This window comes from Phyllobates terribilis, unplaced genomic scaffold (assembly GCF_046119375.1).
Source record: "Phyllobates terribilis strain yellow unplaced genomic scaffold, ASM4611937v1 Scaffold_9__5_contigs__length_417890890, whole genome shotgun sequence".
NCBI classification, from domain to species: Eukaryota; Metazoa; Chordata; class Amphibia; order Anura; family Dendrobatidae; genus Phyllobates; species Phyllobates terribilis.
The window spans coordinates 180,223,840-180,248,294 of NW_027362769.1; the positions used below are offsets into that span (position 1 = coordinate 180,223,840).

Consider the following 24,455-nt stretch of genomic DNA (forward strand, 5'->3'; position numbering starts at 1 on the left):
CATAGGGGCAGTATTATAGTTGTTATATTCTTGTACATAGGGGGCAGTATTATGGTAGTTATATTCTTGTACATAGGAGCAGTATTATAGTAGTTATATTCTTGTACATAGGGGCAGTATTATAGTAGTTATATTCTTGTACCTAGAAGCAGTATTATAGTAGTTATATTCTTGTACACAGGGGGCAGTATTATAGTAGTTATATTCTTGTACATACGGGGCAGTATTATAGTAGTTATATTCTTGTACATAGGGGCAGTATTATAGTAGTTATATTCTTGTACCTAGGAGCAGTATTATAGTAGTTATATTCTTGTACACAGGGGGCAGTATTATAGTAGTTATATTCTTGTACACAGGGGGCAGTATTATAGTAGTTATATTCTTGTACATAGGGGCAGTATTATAGTAGTTATATTCTTGTACATAGGAGCAGTATTATAGTAGTTATATTCTTGTACATAGGAGCAGTATTAGAGTAGTTATATTCTTGTACATAGGAGCAGTATTATAGTAGTTATATTCTTGTACATAGAGGTAGTATTATAGTAGTTATATTCTTGTACATACGGGGCAGTATTATAGTAGTTATATTCTTGTACATAGGGGCAGTATTATAGTAGTTATATTCTTGTACATAGGAGCAGTATTATAGTAGTTATATTCTTGTACATAGGAGCAGTATTATAGTAGTTATATTCTTGTACATAGGGGCAGTATTGTAGTAGTTATATTCTTGTACATAGGAGCAGTATTATAGTAGTTATATTCTTGTACATAGGAGCAGTATTATAGTAGTTATATTCTTGTACATAGGGTCAGTATTATAGTAGTTATAATCTTGTACATAGGGGGCAGTTTTATAGTACCTATATTCTTGTACATAGGAGCAGTATTATAGTAGTTGTATTCTTGTACATAGGGGGCAGTATTATAGTAGTTATATTCTTGTACATAGGAGCAGTATTATAGTAGTTATATTCTTGTACATAGTGGCAGTATTATAGTAGTTATATTCTTGTACATAGGGGCAGTATTATTGTAGTTATATTCTTGTACATAGGAGCAGTATTATAGTAGTTATATTCTTGTACCTAGGAGCAGTATTATAGTAGTTATATTCTTGTACACAGGGGGCAGTATTATAGTAGTTATATTCTTGTACACAGGGGGCAGTATTATAGTAGTTATATTCTTGTACATAGGGGCAGTATTATAGTAGTTATATTCTTGTACATAGGAGCAGTATTATAGTAGTTATATTCTTGTACATAGGAGCAGTATTAGAGTAGTTATATTCTTGTACATAGGAGCAGTATTATAGTAGTTATATTCTTGTACATAGAGGTAGTATTATAGTAGTTATATTCTTGTACATACGGGGCAGTATTATAGTAGTTATATTCTTGTACATAGGGGCAGTATTATAGTAGTTATATTCTTGTACATAGGAGCAGTATTGTAGTAGTTATATTCTTGTACATAGGAGCAGTATTATAGTAGTTATATTCTTGTACATAGGAGCAGTATTATAGTAGTTATATTCTTGTACATAGGGTCAGTATTATAGTAGTTATAATCTTGTACATAGGGGGCAGTTTTATAGTACCTATATTCTTGTACATAGGAGCAGTATTATAGTAGTTGTATTCTTGTACATAGGGGCAGTATTATAGTAGTTATATTCTTGTACATAGGAGCAGTATTATAGTAGTTATATTCTTGTACATAGGAGCAGTATTAGAGTAGTTATATTCTTGTACATAGGAGCAGTATTATAGTAGTTATATTCTTGTACATAGAGGTAGTATTATAGTAGTTATATTCTTGTACATACGGGGCAGTATTATAGTAGTTATATTCTTGTACATAGGGGCAGTATTATAGTAGTTATATTCTTGTACATAGGAGCAGTATTGTAGTAGTTATATTCTTGTACATAGGAGCAGTATTATAGTAGTTATATTCTTGTACATAGGAGCAGTATTATAGTAGTTATATTCTTGTACATAGGGTCAGTATTATAGTAGTTATAATCTTGTACTTAGGGGGCAGTTTTATAGTACCTATATTCTTGTACATAGGAGCAGTATTATAGTAGTTGTATTCTTGTACATAGGGGGCAGTATTATAGTAGTTATATTCTTGTACATAGGAGCAGTATTATAGTAGTTATATTCTTGTACATAGTGGCAGTATTATAGTAGTTATATTCTTGTACATAGGGGCAGTATTATTGTAGTTATATTCTTGTACATAGGAGCAGTATTATAGTAGTTATATTCTTGTACATAGGAGCAGTATTATTGTAGTTATATTCTTGTACATAGGGGGCAGTATTATAGTAGTTATATTCTTGTACATAGGGGCAGTATTGTAGTAGTTATATTCTTGTACATAGGAGCAGTATTATAGTAGTTATATTCTTGTACAGAGGGAGCAGTATTATAGTAGTTATATTCTTGTACATAGGAGCAGTATTATAGTAGTTGTATTCTTGTACATAGGGGGCAGTATTATAGTAGTTATATTCTTGTACATAGGGGGCAGTATTATAGCAGTTATATTCTTGTACATAGGGAGCAGTATTATAGTAGTTATATTCTTGTACATAGGGGCAGTATTATAGTAGTTATATTCTTGTACATAGGAGCAGTATTATAGTAGTTATATTCTTGTACATAGGGGTCAGTATTATAGCAGTTATATTCTTGTACATAGGGAGCAGTATTATAGTAGTTATATTCTTGTACATAGGGGCAGTATTATAGTAGTTATATTCTTGTACATAGGGGGCAGTATTATAGCAGTTATATTCTTGTACATAGGGAGCAGTATTATAGTAGTTATATTCTTGTACATAGGGGCAGTATTATAGTAGTTATATTCTTGTACATAAGAGCAGTATTATAGTAGTTATATTCTTGTACATAGGGAGCAGTATTATAGTAGTTATATTCTTGTACATAGGGAGCAGTATTATAGTAGTTATATTCTTGTACATAGGGGCAGTATTATAGTAGTTATATTCTTGTACATAGGGAGCAGTATTATAGTAGTTATATTCTTGTACATAGGGGCAGTATTATAGTAGTTATATTCTTGTACATAGGGGCAGTATTATAGTAGTTGTATTCTTGTACATAGTAGTTATATTCTTGTACATAGGGGGCAGTATTATAGCAGTTATATTCTTGTACATAGGGGCAGTATTATAGTAGTTGTATTCTTGTACATAGGGGCAGTATTATAGTAGTTGTATTCTTGTACATAGTAGTTATATTCTTGTACATAGGGGGCAGTATTATAGCAGTTATATTCTTGTACATAGGGAGCAGTATTATAGTAGTTATATTCTTGTACATAGGAGCAGTATTATAGTAGTTATATTCTTGTACATAGTGGCAGTATTATAGTAGTTATATTCTTGTACATAGGGGCAGTATTATTGTAGTTATATTCTTGTACATAGGAGCAGTATTATAGTAGTTATATTCTTGTACATAGGAGCAGTATTATTGTAGTTATATTCTTGTACATAGGGGGCAGTATTATAGTAGTTATATTCTTGTACATAGGAGCAGTATTATAGTAGTTATATTCTTGTACATAGGGGCAGTATTATAGTAGTTATATTCTTGTACATAGGGGGCAGTATTATAGTAGTTATATTCTTGTACATAGGGGCAGTATTATAGTAGTTATATTCTTGTACATAGGAGCAGTATTATAGTAGTTATATTCTTGTACATAGGAGCAGTATTATAGTAGTTATATTCTTGTACATAGGAGCAGTATTATAGTAGTTATATTCTGGTACATAGGGGCAGTATTATAGTAGTTATATTCTTGTACATAGGAGCAGTATTATAGTAGTTATATTCTTGTACATAGGAGCAGTATTGTAGTAGTTATATTCTTGTACATAGGGGGCAGTATTATAGTAGTTATATTCTTGTACATAGGGGGCAGTATTATAGTAGTTATATTCTTGTACATAGAGGGCAGTATTATAGTAGTTATATTCTTGTACATAGGGGCAGTATTATAGTAAATATATTCTTGTACATAGGGAGCAGTATTATAGTAGTTATATTCTTGTATATAGGAGCAGTATTATAATAGTTATATTCTTGTGCATAGGGGAGTATTATAGTAGTTATATTCTTGTACATAGGAGGCGGTATTATAGTAGTTATATTCTTGTACATAGGAGCAGTATTATAGTAAATATATTCTTGTACATAGGGAGCAGTATTATAGTAGTTATATTCTTGTATATAGGAGCAGTATTATAGTAGTTATATTCTTGTGCATAGGGGAGTATTATAGTAGTTATATTCTTGTACATAGGAGGCGGTATTATAGTAGTTATATTCTTGTACATAGGGGGCAGTATTATAGTAGTTATATTCTTGTACATAGGGGGCAGTATTATAGTAGTTATTCTTGTACATAGGGGGCAGTATTAGAGTAGTTATATTCTTGTACATATGGGCAGTATTATAGTAGTTATATTCTTGTACATAGGGGGCAGTATTATAGTAGTTATATTCTTGTATATAGGGGGCAGTATTATAGTAGTTATATTCTTGTACATAGGGGGCAGTATTATAGTAGTTATATTCTTGTACATAGGGGGCAGTATTATAGTAGTTATATTCTTGTACATATGGGCAGTATTATAGTAGTTATATTCTTGTACATAGGGGGCAGTATTATAGTAGTTATATTCTTGTATATAGGGGGCAGTATTATAGTAGTTATATTCTTGTACATAGGGGGCAGTATTATAGTAGTTATATTCTTGTACATAGGGGCAGTATTATAGTAGTTATATTCTTGTACATAGGGGCAGTATTATAGTAGTTATATTCTTGTACACAGGAGCAGTATTATAGCAGTTATATTCTTGTACATAGGAGCAGTATTATAGTAGTTATATTCTTGTACATAGGGGCAGTATTATAGTAGTTATATTCTTGTACACAGGAGCAGTATTATAGTAGTTATATTCTTCTACATAGGGAGCAGTATTATAGTAGTTATATTCTTCTACATAGGGGCAGTATTATAGTAGTTATATTCTTGTACATAGGAGCAGTATTATAGTAGTTATATTCTTGTACATAGGGGGTAGTATTATAGTAGTTATATTCTTGTACATAGGGGGCAGTATTATAGTAGTTATATTCTTGTATATAGGGGGCAGTATTATAGTAGTTATATTCTTGTACATAGGAGCAGTATTATAGTAGTTATATTCTTCTACATAGGGAGCAGTATTATAGTAGTTATATTCTTCTACATAGGGGCAGTATTATAGTAGTTATATTCTTGTACATAGGAGCAGTATTATAGTAGTTATATTCTTGTACATAGGGGGTAGTATTATAGTAGTTATATTCTTGTACATAGGGGGCAGTATTATAGTAGTTATATTCTTGTATATAGGGGGCAGTATTATAGTAGTTATATTCTTGTACATAGGGGGCAGTATTATAGTAGTTATATTCTTGTACATACGAGCTGTGATGAGACAATAACAGGCGGCTATCAATCAGGATCTGGTACAGGAGTTGATATCAGCTGCCGGGGGAAGGGCAGAAGTCTGGAGAATAAGGGGCAGCGCTGGGAATATTGAGGCGTCACAGAAACTTCATGGATTTGTCAGTAAAAGTGAAAAATTTATGAAATGTTTATAATTGTATGTCAGTATCCATAGAAACAGCGACTAAAAGAGCAAAAAACACTGATGCAGCCAAACTTTGATACAAATTTTTGTTTTTCAGTCTTAAAACTTTTGGCAACAACTGTATATTTAACCCTAGACATCCTGATAGGGAATGCAGATTTTGAGGTCCAATGGGGACAGTGATAATCAAGGCGCTATATAAGCATAAGAGGAGGCCGACTAATCTCTATGTATGGACAGATAACTGACAAGGGTTTTGCAAGGAGCCACTTTGTCATTGTCATCGCTGAGACTTGAGTGTCGATGTCCATGTTTTAGTTCAGACAGTTTAGGATAATTGACTGGAGGTGACTGGTTAAGGATGATTGTGTAGAAGGGTTGGTACATCTATTTTTTATTATAGTTGGACATTTCTAATTCTTTCGTGCAAATAGAAATGATTATTTTTGTGATTTTCTAATATACTAGGAGATGAGCCTGCACTTTAGCTTGTGTGCACACATTGCGTTTTTGCTGCGTTTTTTCAGTGCAGATATCACAGAACCTGAAGGGGGTTCTTGATGGCAGGAAAGTGAATGAGATCCTGATGTCTCGTGCACACATTACTTATTTATGATTTGCAGATTTGGTGCAAGTTTAAATATTCAGCATCAATTCTTTCAGCGTTTTTGCTGCAGATTTCACCAGTAATATTGAGTGGGGAAAAATCTGCACCAAAAATGCAAGTAAGAAACGTAGCAAAAATACAGGTATTTGCTGCTGCAATTTTTTTCCTGCCAAGAGATGCAGAAATTTCCGCAGCACATTGTGCACATATCTTTACTATGAGCTTTTTTGTGTATCCACCCTGTATCTCTTGAGGATAAAGTAACATTGTCCAGATTTCCATGGAATTGTAGAATGAATGTGGATGTTTCTGTTGCTGTTGTGACATTTATCTTTATGGTTTCCAGGGTTGATGTCAGTGCCTGGTAAAGCTCCACACTTGCTCTCTAGGGTGGGAGCAGCGTTCTTAGGGGGCTCCCAAATCCTATATGTAGCATTGTTAACATTTCAGAAAGATTTCAAGGGACATTGACATTCTTGGTCTGCACCAATGGATTTGTATATGGTGGTCCGGCACTTGTTAGCGGGCTGGTGTGCATAAATCTGTCAGATCTAAATACACCACAACCCCCAATTTTCTCACTACTTTTTGCAAGGTGACCGGAGTGTGTGGGACAAGCCCAATGCCATATCTCTGGAGGTGTGAACTGATGTGAATGTTTCTATGTGTTTTTTTTTTTTTTTTGCTATTTCTGGTTTTGTAACATTTGTTTTCTTGCTTTTCTTTTTTCTCCAGGTGCTGCAGAAACTCGGGAAAGCAGATGAGACGAAAGACGAGCAGTTTGAGCAATGCGTGCAAAACTTCAACAAACAGCTGGTGAGTCCAAATGAAGCGCGGCCTCCATTACTGGACCATAAGGGGAGACGAGACGTGCAGAGATGTACACAGCGTTTACCACCACGTGAAAAACATTTGGCGTCGATCACTCTGTGCATAATTAATGATAATGTAGGGAAAAAAAAGATCTGGAAACATGGTTAGAAAAATATAAATCGCCCAGAGAAAATATTAGGAAATTGCTTACATAGCAATTGCCCAGAGCAGGACTGCCCAAGGTAAGTCACATCCATAATGGAGTGTCCATATTTACTGCAGTCTATAGCCCGTCTGGAGGGTTTTATTACTGATAGCAATCAGGTAAGCGATACTGAGTAACAATATCGCTCTTACAATATTCCTGCTTGCAGTTTTCAGCATTCAGTGTAGTTTCCTTCTCTCACTTATTATCCCTTTAATTTTTTTCTTTGGGTTCATTGATATTTCTCAAACTGCGAATATCATAATCTGTGGGTGTGAACTGTGTGTGACTCTATCAGGGTGGAACATAGATCACTGAGGCAAAAATCCAGATCTGGGAAAGAGCCAAAGTCTGACAAAGGCGGCAAAAATGTTAGCAAACAGGCTGCTACATCCAGTACCTGGCAACGTCCATCACGGTCACGGTTAGTATCCCTTTAATTGTGACCAGTGCACGGCCCTTTATTTCTGACATGTGGCTGCGAGGATTTCTTCATATAGGAAATTTGTGTCCTGCAGGATGTTTTCAGTATAGAAATGACTCAACCTCCGAAAACCCTGAAGAGATGCTGAGCGAGGACTTCTGACGACATCTGGAGGCTTAATTCTCACCGCGGGATCCGAGGAGCAAAAACTGATGAAGAAAATGAAATGTAAATCCAGTGGGAAGGAAAAGAAAACGAAAACCAAAATGCACATGAAGGTCGCCCAGGAAATAACTCAGGTGGTCCCGAATCAGAGCTCACGTGCCCCAGATACTGGCCGAGGCTGACGGGGTAAATGGGGACCAAGGTGGACAATGTTGGAATAACAGAAGCGAATGGAGACCAGGACTTTGTTGTCACAGTTACATTTCTCTACATCCTGAGAAGTTTCACGCATTTCGGGCAGCCGTCCTGTCTCTCGGCTCATTCTCCATGGCCATTGGCTTCTGAGCGGCCACAAAATCATCACTAATACAGAAGACCTTGGATACAGAGGAAATAAAAGTATCTTCACAACAAATGATGGAACCTGGGAATAACGGCCCCCCACCCATCCCCCGGCTCCTCCTGAGGATTAGGGGCAGAGCTATAACACAGGGGCATTCAAATAGCTTTAGTGAGGGTCCACTTACCGGGGTCTGTAGTCAGGGGTCCGTCCGAGCTGATCATGGACAGTAAAAATGTTGTCTTGTGAATGTTTGGTAGAACTTCTTACAGCATTTGCGCCCTGCACCCTCCACCTGATTTCCCACCACCGTCTGCTCTTCTCTTGTGCTTCCTTCCATGAACTTCCCACAACTTCTCTGTCAGAATTCACTCTGCTCCTTTCTCCTCTCTGCTCTGCTATCCGTCCCATGATGCATCAGTACAGCATCACATGACCAGCTAAATGAGCTAATAGATGAACCTCACACAGCCGGTGGCCCCCTTATGGATTCGGACGGCCGTCCACCTGTTCAGTGTCCATCATAAAGGGTGTCCAGGACCTCCTGGTGCCTTACCGCCCCATAGGGGCCACATTGGTCCACAATGACATTCGACGCCCCCTACACCCGACCTCACTGAGTGTCAGAACATGGACCCCCGGAAGATCCTCGGTGTTTATTACATGTAACAATAGATCGGAGCAGAGATAAGATCATAGCATCAAGACTTTACCTCTCCGGACATTCACGTTTCAGCTGATGGCGCCCCCCCGTGTGCCGCTATAAGACCCCATTAATATAATTCTATCAATGAAAAATCAGTGGATAAAACCTAAAAATCGCAAAAGTACATAGCAACGTAGCAAAGTCACGTCCTGCTCATTGTCCTAGCATCTCACATATCTGAGGTCCAGCGATGAAACTCCAGGAACCCATGGAAGACTCTGTAAAGGGCCCCTATCTACCATGTATAATACTGGAAAGAACCTGTGGGCCCCTTCAATCTCCAGGACCCCAATGTGACTACTACTTCTGCACCTACTACTTCTAGCCAAGATGATTGGCACCCCCCCTTGAAATAAACCAATTATTGTACAGAGCAGATACAGTGGTGGCCAAAAGTATTGGCACCCCTGCAATTCTGTCAGATAATACTCAGTTTCTTCCTGAAAATGATTGCAATCACAAATTCTTTGGTATTATTATCTTCATTTAATTTGTCTTCAATGAAAAAACACAAAAAGAATTGTCCTAAAGCCAAATTGGATACATTTCCACACCAAACCTAAAAAAGGGGGTGGACAAAAGTATTGGCACCGTTTGAAAAATCATGTGATGCTTCTGTAATTGGTGTAATTAACAGCACCTGTAACTTACCTGTGGCACCTAACAGGTGTTGGCAATAACTAAATCACACTTGCAGGCAGTTAACATGGATTAAAGTTGACTCAACCTCTGTCCTGTGTCCTTGTGTGTACCACATTGAGCATGGAGAAAAGAAAGAAGACCAAAGAACTGTCTGAGGACTTGAGAAACCAAATTGTGAGGAAGCATGAGCAATCTCAAGGCTACAAGTCCATCTCCAAAGACCTGAATGTTCCTGTGTCTTCCGTGCGCAGTGTCATCAAGAAGTGTAAAGCCCATGGCACTGTGGCTAACCTCCCTAGATGTGGACGGAAAAGAAAAATTGACGAGAGATTTCAACGCAAGATTGTACGGATGGTGGATAAAGAACCTCGACTAACATCCAAACAAGTTCAAGCTGCCCTGCAGTCCGAGGGTGCGACAGTGTCAACCCGTACTATCTGTCAGTGTCTGAATGAAAAGGGACTGTATGGTAGGATACCCAGGAAGACCCCACTTCTTACCCCAAGACATAAAAAAGCCAGGCTGGAGTTTGCCAAAACTTACCTGAGAAAGCCTAACACGTTTTGGAAGAATGTTCTCTGGTCGGATGAGACAAAAGTAGAGCTTTTTGGGAAAAAGCATCAACATAGAGTGTACAGGAAAAAAAAAGAGGCATTCAAAGAAAAGAACACGGTCCCTACAGTCAAACATGGTGGAGGTTCCCTGATGTTTTGGGGTTGCTTTGCTGCCTCTGGCACTGGACTGCTTGACCGTGTGCATGGCATTATGAAGTCTGAAGACTACCAACAAATTTTGCAGCATAATGTAGGGCCCAGTGTGAGAAAGCTGGGTCTCCCTCAGAGGTCATGGGTCTTCCAGCAGGACAATGACTCAAAACACACTTCCAAAAGCACTATAAAATGGTTTGAGAGAAAGCACTGGAGACTTCTAAGGTGGCCAGCAATGAGTCCAGACCTGAATCCCATAGAACACCTGTGGAGAGATCTCAAAATGGCAGTTTGGAGAAGGCACCCTTCAAATATCAGGGACCTGGAGCAGTTTGCCAAAGAAGAATGGTCTACAATTCCAGCAGAGCATTGTAAGAAACTCATTGATGGTTACCGGAAGCGGTTGTTCGCAGTTATTTTAGCTAAAGGTTGTGCAACCAAGTATTAGGCTGAGGGTGCCAATACTTTTGTCTGGCCCATTTTTGGAGTTTTGTGTGAAATGATCAATGATTTGATTTTTGCTTCATTCTCTTTTGTGTTTTTTCCTTGCAAGCAAATTAAATGAAGATAATAAGACCAAAGAATTTGTGATTGCAATCATTTTCAGGAAGAAACTGAGTATTATCTGACAGAATTACAGGGGTGCCAATACTTTTGGCCACCACTGTACATGTAGGAGGGGGGTATAGAGGGACTTATAGGAGACCACCCGATGAGCGCAGAATTTAGAATTAGCTATTTTTGTTTTTTTAGTTTACGCCTCCCACCTTATTTTCTCAGAATCCAGATTGTGAGTCATCGTTATTGAGGACGGAGACGCGATGCCTCCTCTGCCGCCTCATTGTGCAATGTGTCCTGTACTGCGAGGACAACATCTTCACGAAAGACGGGGGGCAGATCACATGGAATTACTGACTCCTGGTCAGTGGTGGGGCGGCGGTGATGGTGAGGAGGACCCCCGACACTCAGGGATCTGTATGTACGGCACAGGGATGATTTAGGATTGGACTTGGGTGGCCCCTAATGAACTGAAGTTACAGATAGAAAACACATGTATCTCCCCCGCAGCTGGATCCCATACAGAACCTTCTCCTATACAATCAGCATTAACCCCTGGCATGCCAGGGTGACAATTGCTGCTCTCCCAGACTCTAAATAGCACAGATTGGTAACGTCAAATCTGTAGGGTGTCTGTTCCCTATAATTCACTGCAGCCAGAAAACTCTCAATTTGGATCCTTAAAGTGCATGTCCAGACTTAGATTAAATCAGGAGATTATTACTTTCTTTAATCCAAAAATGAAGCCATGCAAAAGTTGCAAATCTGGGTAAACTTGAGCTTCTTTCGCCACTTTTAAAAAGTGATGGTGAAAGTGGCTGGGGTTTAGTGGGAGGAGGCGGAAACTCCAGCTGCCCGACAGGTTTTTAGTATTTATACTAATGCTCTGAATCTCCTGTACTGGAGTGGGATTAAATAGGAGATTTCAGGCTACCTGCAGCCACCACTAGGGGGAGCCTGCTGTATACTGCTCGTACTTTGAACTCAATGATAACACCTTTAGTGCTCCCCCCTAGTGGTAGCCACAGGCATATTGAATGTGAAGCTGTGCAGTGGGTTTGGAGCTCTGTGTCAGGAAAAAGTAGCAATTGCACATAATAAAAATGCACCTAAAATGATTTATTGGTAAAAAGTGGACATTAACTTTCAAGTTGGTCACCCCCCCCCCCAAAATAATTAAACAAATAAATTAAATCACTTGTGCTTCCGTTGGGGATGGACATGTGACCGCTGTGACCAGTGATTGGCTGCAGCGATCACATGCTCATTCCTGGTGAGGAAGCAGAGAGTGTAGCAGGGACCTGGGCAGCGGTAGAAGGGGAGCGGCGGGGGATGAGGACTCTGTGGTTCTTATTTGTGGTCACTTTGTAAATAAATGCAATGTAATGTGACACTGGACTGTGGTGACCGCTGTATCACGGGCGGTGGGTTATAGGTTACTTCTGTCATTGTGCTACATTCAGACTGATACATTGTAACAATTCTGTCTTCATTAGTTTCCATTTTAGGAATGTGATTCTGATTGCCGTGATTTTATGTAATAATAATAATCCCCCTCCCCCTTATTTTACAGACAGAAGGCTCCAAACTTCAAAAGGACTTGAGGACGTATCTGGCTTCAGTAAAAGGTAATTCCTGACAGATGTGCGGACTCTGCCTTTTATCTGTACATTGATGAATGCACATTCTGAGATTATATAGGAAAATGACCCGAACGAGGACGATTTCCAGAACGGGCTGCAAACAGAAATCAAGCGTCTGTGAATCCGACAGTCACAGCTCTTGCACAGCTTTCCCGGGATCCTGATGGGATATTCTATCAAGAGATCCAATATGGGGAGAAAGCACATTGGCCATTGGTCATATCACTAATGTGGCCTGTTGGGGTGTATATATATATATATATGTATATATATATATATATATATATATATACACAGTGGGGAAAATAAGTATTTGATTCTCTGCAAATTTTGCAAATTTTCCCACCTACAAAGAATGGAGAGGTCGGTAATTTTTATCGTAGGTCACTTCACCTGTGAGAGACAAAATCTAAAAATAAAATCCGGAAAATCACATTGTTGGATTGTTACATAATTAATTTGCATTTTATTGCATGAAATAAGTATTTGATACAATAGAAAAACAGAACTTAATATTTGGTCCAGAAACCTTTGTTACATTTACAGAGGTCAGACGTTTCCTGTAGTTCTTGACCAGGTTTGCACACTCTGCAGCAGGGATTTTGGCCCCCTCCTCCATACAGATCTTCTCCAGATCTTCCAGGTTTCGGGGCTGTCGCTGGGTAACATTGCATTTCAGCTCCCTCCAAAGATTTTCTATTGGGTTCAGGTCTGGAGACTGGCTAGGCCACTCCAGGACCTTGAAATGCTTCTTACGGAGCAACTCATTAGTTGCCCTGGCTGTGTGTTTCGGGTCATTGTCATGCTGGAAGACCCAGCCACGACCCATCTTCAATGCTCTTACTGAGGGAAGGAGGTTGCTGGCCAAAATCTTGCGATACATGACCCCATCCATCCTCCCTTCAATACTGTGCATTCGTCCTGTCCCCTTTGCAGAAAAGCACCCCCAAAGTATGATGTTTCCCCCATCATGCTGCACGGTTGGGACGGTGTTCTTGGGATTGTACTCATCATTCTTGTTCCTCCAAACACAGCGAGTGGAGTTGATATCAAAAAGTTCTATTTTGGTCTCATCTGACTACATGACCTTCTCCCATGCCTCCTCTGGATCATTCAGATGGTCATTGGCGAACTTCAAACGGGCCAGGGCTTGTGCTGGCGTAAGCAGGGGGACCTTGCGTGCCCTGCAGGATTTTAATCCATGGCGATATAATGTGTTACTAATGGTAATGTTTGAGACTGTGGTCCCAGCTCTCTTCAGATCATTGACCAGGTCCTCCCGTGTAGTTCTGGGCTGATTCCTGACCTTTCTCAAAATCATCCTTACCCCACGAGGCGAGATCCTGCGTGGAGCCCCAGACCTAGGAAGATTGACAGTCATCTTGTGTTTCTTCCATTTTCTAATAATTTTGTCAACCTTTGTTGCCTTCTCACCGAGCTGCTTGTCTATTGTCCTGTAGCCCATCCCAGCCTCGTGCAGCCTCCAATTTTGTCCCTGGTGTCCTTAGACAGCTCTTTGGTCTTGACCATGGTGGAGAGGTTGGAGTGTGGTTGATTGAGTGTGTGGACAGGTGTCTTTTATACAGGTAACAAGTTCTAGCAGGAGCAATTAATACAGGTAATGAGTGCAGAGTAGGAGGCTTCTTAAAGAAATACTAACAGGTCTGTGAGAGGCAGAATTCTTGCTGGTTGGTCGGTGATCAGATACTTATTTCATGCAATAAAATGCAATTTATTATGTAAAAATCTTACAATGTGATTTTCTGGATTTTATTTTTAGATTCTGTCTCTCACAGGTGAAGTGTACCTAGGATAAAAATTACAGATCTCTCCATTCTGTGTAGGTGGGAAAACTTGCAAAGTCGGCAGTGGATCAGATACTTATCTTCCCCACTGTATATACATATTATAACCCAAATGTGGCTAGATCAAAATTTGTGCAGGGATCATTAGCAAAATATTGTATGCCCTGCTAATGAAGACCCGGGCCAGTTGCACCCCTACTAGAGCCAGAAAATCCGTGCTACAAAATAATAAAAGGGTTGCAAATAACAATTACTTTTTACAACTTCCTTACAGTGCACAAATAAAAGTGTCATACAGTGCTCAGACAACTACAATAGCAGGAATCGCTCATGTCTGTGTGTGCTGTGTATGGAGACGACATGGCAGCTTGTCTGCACCCACTAGCTCAGAGACAACTGAAAATCAGAGCGAAAGTCTGCAGAGGGAAAACTAGTGAAAACTGCAGGATACAAGTCAAAGAATGTCCAGAAATAGTGTTATTCCTCATGTTCACACAGGACAGATTATTCTGAGAGTCACCTGAAAAAAATCATATACTTTATAGGGTCTCCCCTTGGTGTAAACATTAATGCCGCTCTTCAGTTTTTAATTGGTGGAGGCTGACATTCAGTTAGTAGGATGAAGGGGCTATGTGGCACCAATATTCATGTGTGGCTATGCCTGGTACTGCAGTGAGACTAAGCTCCAGTATCGAGCACAGCTGCCCATAAGCCGCTGATCAGCAGGTATTGTTGCATGGAGTGTGGATGCACATCTGGTGAAGAGGGAAAACCCTGCTGAATTGTGAGATCTGAGTGACATGAGCCGTAAAAGAGACGGCACCACTGGCCATGAGGTTAAATCAGCAATGAGGTTGGACCACCTGACCTCCTGCTCCCTCCTAATCCCCCTTCACATTGATGTAGGGGTCCTGACCTCAGTGGCTGTCGCAGCCGTCTGGAGCTTTTCCATATTTTTCATATTTTCCTTTTCACCTGGAGATGAAATCCAGCATTTCCCTCTCTGTTCCAGCAATGCATGAAGCCTCCAAGAAACTGACAGAATGTCTGCAAGAAATCTACGAGCCGGAGTGGCCCGGGCGAGACGACACCAATAGGATCGCGGAGGTGAGCGGCTCACTGCTCTCTGTGCTCTGCTCTGTGCTCTGCTCTCTGTGCTCTGCTCTGCTCTGTGTTCTGCTCGCTGTTCTCTGTGCTCTGCTCTCTGTGCTCTGCTCTCTGTGCTCTGCTCTCTGTGCTCTGCTCTGTGTTCTGCTCTCTGCGCTCTGCGCTCTGCTCTCTGTGTTATGCTCTCTGTGCTCTGCTCTCTGTTCTGCTCTCTGCGCTCTGCTCTGCTCTCTGTGCTCTTCTCTCTGCTCTGCTCTCTGTGCTCTGCTCTGCTCTCTGTGCTCTTCGCTCTGCTCTCTGTGCTCTGCTCTCTGCGCTCTGTGCTCTGTTCTCTGTTCTCTGCTTTGTTCTCTGTGCTCTGCTCTGCTCTCTGTGCTCTGCTCTCTGCGCTGTGCTCTGCTCTCTGTGCTCTGCTCTCTTCGCTCTGCTCTCTGTGCTCTGCTCTCTGTGCTCTGCTCTCTGTGCTCTGCTCTCTGTGCTCTGCTCTCTTCGCTCTGCTCTCTGTGCTCTGCTCTCTGTGCTCTGCTCTGCTCTCTGTGCTCTGCTCTCTTCGCTCTGCTCTCTGTGCTCTGCTCTCTGTGCTCTGCTCTCTGTGCTCTGCTCTCTGCGCTCTGTGCTCTGTTCTCTGTTCTCTGCTTTGTTCTCTGTGCTCTGCTCTGCTCTCTGCTCTCTGCGCTCTGCTCTGCTCTCTGTGCTCTGCTCTCTGTGCTCTGCTCTCTGTGCTCTGCTCTCTGTGCTCTGCTCTCTGTGCTCTGCTCTCTTCGCTCTGCTCTCTGTGCTCTGCTCTGCTCTCTGTGCTCTGCTCTGCTCTCTGTGCTCTGCTCTCTTCGCTCTGCTCTCTGTGCTCTACTCTCTGTGCTCTACTCTCTGTGCTCTACTCTCTGTGCTCTGCTCTCTGTGCTCTGCTCTCTTCGCTCTGCTCTCTGTGCTCTGCTCTCTGTGCTCTGCTCTCTTCGCTCTGCTCTCTGTGCTCTCTGTGCTCTGCTCTCTGTGCTCTGCTCTCTGCTCTGCTCTGTTCTCTGTGCTCTGCTCTCTGCGCTCTGCTCTGTTCTCTGTGCTCTGCTCTCTGTGCTCTGCTCTCTTCGCTCTGCTCTCTTCGCTCTGCTCTCTGCGTTCTGCTCTGCTCTCTGTGCTCTGCTCTCTGTGCTCTGCTCTCTGTGCTCTGCTCTCTGTGCTCTGCACGCTCTGCTCTCTCTGCTCTGCTCTCTCTGCTCTGCTCTGCTCTCTGTGCTCTGCTCTGTTCTCTGTGCTCTGCTCTCTGTGCTCTGCTCTCTGCGTTCTGCTCTGTTCTCTCTGCTCTCTGCGCTCTGCTCTCTGTGCTCTGCTCTCTCTGCTCTGCTCTCTCTGCTCTGCTCTGCTCTCTGCTCGCCGCTCCGCTCTTATCAGTTTTGCTGATGTTTTATTTTTCTTTCTTTCTTACTTTGTTACTTTCTATGTGAAATATTTGCTTCCTGAGTCTCCACTTCCTCTATTTATTTCCAGTCTCTATATTTACATTCAGTGACCAAAACCAGTAAAATGTCAAAATCCTGTGTTTGATGTGCGGCGGCGGCGGCCATGATCCGGGCAGCGAGCTCCGGCCTTACTGCTCTTCCCCTGGACTACATTGTCAGCAATCTGCGGTCATGTCAGCCATAGGAGACTTCATGAGGAAAAGTTACATTAAGAGATCATTGACAGGCTGCTGTATCTAATCCTACCATGTGTGATACTGACTGCTGAGCCATGTATCTAATCCTATCCTGTATGATACTGTCTGCTGAGCCGTGTATCTAATCCTATCCTCTGTGATACTGTCTGCTGAGCCGTGTATCTAATCCTATCCTGTGTGATACTGTCTGCTGAGCCGTGTATCTAATCCTATCCTGTGTGATACTGTCTGCTGAGCCGTGTATCTAATCCTATCCTGTGTGATCCTGTCTGCTGAGCCATGTATCTAATCCTATCCTGTATGATACTGTCTGCTGAGCCGTGTATCTAATCCTATCCTCTGTGATACTGTCTGCTGAGCCGTGTATCTAATCCTATCCTGTGTGATACTGTCTGCTGAGCCATGTATCTAATCCTATCCTGTGTGATACTGTCTGCTGAGCCGTGTATCTAATCCTATCCTGTGTGATACTGTCTGCTGAGCCGTGTATCTAATCCTATCCTGTGTGATACTGTCTGCTGAGCCGTGTATCTAATCCTATCCTGTGTGATACTGTCTGCTGAGCCGTGTATCTAATCCTATCCTGTGTGATACTGTCTGCTGAGCCGTGTATCTAATCCTATCCTGTGTGATACTGTCTGCTGAGCCGTGTATCTAATCCTATCCTGTGTGATACTGTCTGCTGAGCCGTGTATCTAATCCTATCCTGTGTGATACTGTCTGCAGAGCTGTATCTAATCCTATCCTGTGTGATACTGTCTGCTGAGCAGTGTATCTAATCCTATCCTGTGTGATACTGTATGCTGAGCTGTGTATCTAATCCTATCCTGTGTGATACTGTATGCTGAGCTGTGTATCTAATCCTATCCTGTGTGATACTGTCTGCTGAGCTGTGTATCTAATCCTATCCTGTGTGATACTGTCTGCTGAGCAGTGTATCTAATCCTATCCTGTGTGATACTGTCTGCTGAGCAGTGTATCTAATCCTATCCTGTGTGATACTGTCTGCTGAGCCGTGTATCTAATCCTATCCTGTGTGATACTGTCTGCTGAGCCATGTATCTAATCCTATCCTGTGTGATACTGTCTGCTGAGCCGTGTATCTAATCCTATGCTGTGATACTGTCTGCTGAGCCATGTATCTAATCCTCTCCTGTGTGATACTGTCTGCTGAGCTGTGTATCTAATCCTCTCCTGTGTGATACTGTCTGCTGAGCCGTGTATCTAATCCTATCCTGTGTGATGCTTTCTGCTGAGCCGTGTATCTAATCCTGTCCTGTGTGATACTGTCTGCTGAGCCGTGTATCTAATCCTATCCTGTGTTATACTGTCTGCTGAGCTGTGTATCTAATCCTATCCTGTGTGATACTGTCTGCTGAGCCGTGTATCTAATCCTATCCTGTGTGATACTGTCTGCTGAGCTGTGTATCTAATCCTATCCTGTGTGATACTGTCTGCTGAGCTGTGTATCTAATTCTATCCTGTGTGATACTGTCTGCTGAGCCGTGTATCTAATTCTATCCTGTGTGATACTGTCTGCTGAGCTGTGTATCTAATTCTATCCTGTGTGATACTGTCTGCTGAGCCGTGTATCTAATCCTATCCTGTGTGATACTGTCTGCTGAGCTGTGTATCTAATCCTATCCTGTGTGATACTGTCTGCTGAGCCGTGTATCTAATCCTCTCCTGTGTGATACCATCTGCTGAGCCGTGTATCTAATCCTATCCTGTGTGATACTGTCTATGGAGCAGTGTATCTAATCCTATCCTGTGTGATACTGTCTGCTGAGCTGTGTATCTAATCCTATCCTGTGTGATACTGTCTGCTGAGCCGTGTATCTAATCCTATCCTGTGTGATACCGTCTGCTGAGCTGTGTATCTAATCCTATCCTCTGTGATACCGTCTGCTGAGCTGTGTATCTAATCCTATCCTGTGTGATACTGTCTGCTGAGCTGTGTATCTAATCCTCTCCTGTGTGATACTGTCTGCTGAGCCGTGTATCTAATCCTATCCTGTGTGATACCATCTGCTGAGCCGTGTATCTAATCCTATCCTGTGTGTTACTGTCTGCTGAGCTGTGTATCTAATCCTATCCTGTGTGATACCGTCTGCTGAGCTGTGTATCTAATCCTATCCTGTGTGATACTGTCTGCTGAGCTGTGTATCTAATCCTCTCCTGTGTGTTACTGTCTGCTGAGCTGTGTATCTAATCCTATCCTGTGTGATACCGTCTGCTGAGCTGTGTATCTAATCCTATCCTGTGTGATACTGTCTGCTGAGCTGTGTATCTAATCCTATCCTGTGTGATACCATCTGCTGAGCCGTGTATCTAATCCTATCCTGTGTGATACTGTCTGCTGAGCCGTGTATCTAATCCTATCCTGTGTGATACTGTCTGCTGAGCCGTGTATCTAATCCTATCCTGTGTGATACTGTCTGCTGAGCTGTGTATCTAATCCTCTCCTGTGTGATACTGTCTGCTGAGCCGTGTATCTAATCCTATCCTGTGTGATACCGTCTGCTGAGCCGTGTATCTAATCCTATCCTGTGTGATACTGTTTGCTGAGCCGTGTATCTAATCCTATCCTGTGTGATACTGTCTGCTGAGCCGTGTATCTAATCCTATCCTGTGTGATACTGTCTGCTGAGCTGTGTATCTAATCCTCTCCTGTGTGATACTGTCTGCTGAGCCGTGTATCTAATCCTATCCTGTGTGATACCGTCTGCTGAGCCGTGTATCTAATCCTATCCTGTGTGATACTGTTTGCTGAGCCGTGTATCTAATCCTATCCTGTGTGATACTGTCTGCTGAGCCGTGTATCTAATCCTCTCCTGTGTGATACTGTTTGCTGAGCCGTGTATCTAATCCTCTCCTGTGTGATACTGTCTGCTGAGCTGTGTATCTAATCCTCTCCTGTGTGATACTGTCTGCTGAGCCGTGTATCTAATCCTATCCTGTGTGATACCGTCTGCTGAGCCGTGTATCTAATCCTATCCTGTGTGATACTGTTTGCTGAGCCGTGTATCTAATCCTATCCTGTGTGATACTGTCTGCTGAGCCGTGTATCTAATCCTCTCCTGTGTGATACTGTTTGCTGAGCCGTGTATCTAATCCTCTCCTGTGTGATACTGTCTGCTGAGCTGTGTATCTAATCCTCTCCTGTGTGATACTGTCTGCTGAGCCGTGTATCTAATCCTCTCCTGTGTGATACTGTTTGCTGAGCCGTGTATCTAATCCTCTCCTGTGTGATACTGTCTGCTGAGCCGTGTATCTAATCCTATCCTGTGTGATACTGTTTGCTGAGCCGTGTATCTAATCCTATCCTGTGTGATACTGTTTGCTGAGCCGTGTATCTAATCCTATCCTGTGTGATACTGTCTGCTGAGCCGTGTATCTAATCCTATCCTGTGTGATACTGTCTGCTGAGCCGTGTATCTAATCCTACAATGTGTGATACTGTCTATGGAGCAGTGTATCTAATCCTATCCTGTGTGATACTGTCTGCTGAGCAGTGTATCTAATCCTATCCTGTGTGAAACTGTCTGCTGAGCTGTGTATCTAATCCTATCCTGTGTGATACTGTCTGCTGAGCCGTGTATCTAATCCTATCCTGTGTGATACCGTCTGCTGAGCTGTGTATCTAATCCTATCCTGTGTGATACTGTCTGCTGAGCTGTGTATCTAATCCTATCCTCTGTGATACTGTCTGCTGAGCTGTGTATCTAATCCTATCCTGTGTGATACTGTCTGCTGAGCTGTGTATCTAATCCTCTCCTGTGTGATACTGTCTGCTGAGCCGTGTATCTAATCCTATCCTGTGTGATACTGTCTGCTGAGCCGTGTATCTAATCCTATCCTGTGTGATACTGTCTGCTGAGCCGTGTATCTAATCCTCTCCTGTGTGATACTGTCTGCTGAGCTGTGTATCTAATCCTATCCTGTGTGATACTGTCTGCTGAGCCGTGTATCTAATCCTCTCCTGTGTGATACTGTCTGCTGAGCTGTGTATCTAATCCTACAATGTGTGATACTATCTGCGGAGTTAAATCTATCATGTTGGATTCTGCTGATTTGCTGTATCTAAGCCTGTCATGTGTGATACAGTCTGACAATCTGTTATATGTAATGCGTGAGTTTCAGTATCTAAGCCTATCATGTGTATGCAGTTTGTTGTTTCTAAGCAAATTATGTGTAAGTTGTTGTATCTAAACCTGTGCAGTCATACATTCTGGTGAGCCGACGTATCTAAGCTGTCATGTGTTACTTGTCTGCTGAGTCCGTGCATTAAGGATGTGTGTGATACTGTTGTCTTAGCTGATATACCTGTCATACATGATACAGTCTGCTGATCTGCTGTATCTAAGCCGATCATGTGAGATACTGTCTGATGATCTTCTATATGCTGTATCTAAGCCTGCCATTTGCAGTACCATCTGCTGTATCTAAGCCTGCCATATGTGGTACCATCTGCTGTATCTAAGCCTGCCATATGTGGTACCATCTGCTGTATCTAAGCCTCCATATGTGGTACCATCTGCTGTATCTAAGCCTGCCATATGTGGTACCATCTGCGGTATCTAAGCCTGCCGTATGTGGTACCATCTGCGGTATCTAAGCCTCCATATGTGGTACCATCTGCTGTTTCTAAGCCTCCATATGTGGTACCATCTGCTGTATCTAAGCCTCCATATGTGGTATCATCTGCTGTATCTAAGCCTCCATATGTGGTACCATCTGCTGTATCTAAGCCTCCATATGTGGTATCATCTGCTGTATCTAAGCCTCCATATGTGGTATCATCTGCTGTATCTAAGCCTCCATATGTGGTATCATCTGCTGTTTCTAAGCCTCCATATGTGGTACCATCTGCTGTATCTAAGCCTCCATATGTGGTACCATCTGCTGTTTCTAAGCCTCCATATGTGGTACCATCTGCTGTATCTAAGCCTCCATATGTGGTACCATCTGCTGTATCTAAGCCTCCATATGTGGTACCATCTGCTGTATCTAAGCCTCCATATGTGGTACCATCTGCTGTATCTAAGCCTCCATATGTGGTACCATCTGCTGTATCTAAGCCTCCATATGTGGTATCATCTGCTGTATCTAAGCCTCCATATGTGGTACCATCTGCTGTTTCTAAGCCTCCATATGTGGTATCATCTGCTGTATCTAAGCCTCCATATGTGGTACCATCTGCTGTATCTAAGCCTCCATATGTGGTACCATCTGCTGTATCTAAGCCTCCATATGTGGTACCATCTGCTGTATCTAAGCCTCCATATGTGGTACCATCTGCTGTATCTAAGCCTCCATATGTGGTACCATCTGCTGTATCTAAGCCTCCATATGTGGTACCATCTGCTGTATCTAAGCCTCCATATGTGGTATCATCTGCTGTATCTAAGCCTCCATATGTGGTACCATCTGCTGTTTCTAAGCCTCCATATGTGGTATCATCTGCTGTATCTAAGCCTCCATATGTGGTACCATCTGCTGTATCTAAGCCTCCATATGTGGTACCATCTGCTGTATCTAAGCCTCCATATGTGGTACCATCTGCTGTATCTAAGCCTCCATATGTGGTACCATCTGCTGTATCTAAGCCTCCATATGTGGTATCATCTGCTGTATCTAAGCCTCCATATGTGGTATCATCTGCTGTATCTAAGCCTCCATATGTGGTACCATCTGCTGTTTCTAAGCCTCCATATGTGGTATCATCTGCTGTATCTAAGCCTCCATATGTGGTACCATCTGCTGTATCTAAGCCTCCATATGTGGTACCATCTGCTGTATCTAAGCCTCCATATGTGGTATCATCTGCTGTATCTAAGCCTCCATATGTGGTATCATCTGCTGTATCTAAGCCTTACGCTCTGCATCGTCGCCGTTCATGACCTTGTAGTGCAGATAATGGTTTCCTCCAGTAATTAGCTGCGGTTTCTGTAAGAAGTTTATGGCGGTCATCACGAGGTATTAGCGATGGTTATTAGCGGCGCCTCTTCCCGCGCGGGATGTCGGGATCTGCCGCGTATTCGCGCACTAACACTGGATGTGACTCCGTAATCAGCACATGAAGCCAAACATGCGGTTTGGGAAGAAATCCAAACTTGAGATAAATCCAAATGTTCTGGATTCCAGGAATGTGGATTTATTGCAGCAGAATCTTCAGTTTTATCATTAGATTTAGACTAAAACCGGAGCAGGAATCTCTGTAAGACGCGGATCGCAAACATGGCTGATCTTAAAGGGATGACGTCGGTCACCTGTCAAATATCTGCTGATCACGGTCCTCAGTGCAGAGACTCAATGTAGTGATCATGGGGTCATCCCAGTAGAGAAGGCTATAATGTGCCTCCTCCTAGACTGAAATGGCTGATACCAGGGAGCAGTAGCCTGTTTTCACCTCACACAGACCGTAGAATTGTATTTTTGTCCAAGAAATATAACTTTACTGTTTCTTTGTTAGAACAATGACCTGTTATGGACGGATTATCACCAGAAGCTTGTGGACCAGGCCCTCCTGACCATGGACACGTATCTCGGCCAGTTCCCTGACATCAAGGTAAGCAGCAGTGTCCCCAATGTGCGCTCACCTGTCCGCTGAGACCTGCCGGGGAGCCGTCGTTACCGGGGAACGCGGTTTATGACTAGCGGATGCACCATATAGGACGTTGTATCTGTTTTTAGTCATTTTTTATTTGTGATCCACTTTTGAGGATTATGATACAAAAATATAAAAAATGTCATGAATTTGTAAATATACTTCTTCCTTTCTTTGATCTACCAAATGATCCTTTCTCTCTTCCTTCCTTCTTTATTTTCCTACTTCTTCCTTCCTACTTTCCTACTTTCATCTTTTCGTCTTTCTTGCCTCTTTTCTTCAAACCTTTCCTCCCCTCCTCTATATCTTCCTTTCTTCCATCTTTTGTTCCTTCCTTGTTGTCTTCCTTTTTATTTCCTTCACATTAATCCATTTCTTAACTCCTTTCTTTGCTTGCTTTTCTTGCTTCCTTCATTTCTTCTTCTCTTTCTTTCTCCCATCCCTTCTTCCTTACTTTCTCTCATCCAGTTCTTCTTTCTTATTTTATTATCTTCAACTTTCTTTTCTTTCCGTTCTTGCACATTTCTTACTCCCTGTCTTCCTCCCTCCCTTATTTTATTCTTTTCTCTTATTCTTTCATCTTTGCTTTTTATTTCCCTTCCCTACTTCATTCTTTCCTCTCTTAATACCTGCCTCCCTTCCTTCCTCCACCCCTTCCAAGCTTCCTCCCTTTGTTTCTTCCTACTTCCTTCCTCTCTCTATTCTTTCTTTTCTTTCTTCCTTCTGTCCTCCCTTCCTTTTTTCCTTCTTCCCTCTCTTGTATCCTTCTTCCCTTCC

At 41.9% G+C, this 24,455-nt stretch overlaps 1 protein-coding gene across 15 annotated transcripts in view; it reads left to right on the top strand.

Moving 5' to 3' along the window:
* Positions 1 to 24,455, top strand: part of BIN1 (bridging integrator 1) — a 217,817-nt gene that overhangs the window by 157,906 nt on the left and 35,456 nt on the right. For all 15 annotated transcript variants that reach the window (XM_073647475.1, XM_073647477.1, XM_073647480.1 and 12 more), the window contains exons 2-5: positions 7,038 to 7,118; positions 12,436 to 12,490; positions 15,323 to 15,417; positions 23,544 to 23,639. In XM_073647475.1, coding sequence (XP_073503576.1) covers positions 7,038 to 7,118; positions 12,436 to 12,490; positions 15,323 to 15,417; positions 23,544 to 23,639 — 327 coding nt within the window. The remainder of the gene's footprint in view (positions 1 to 7,037; positions 7,119 to 12,435; positions 12,491 to 15,322; positions 15,418 to 23,543; positions 23,640 to 24,455) is intronic.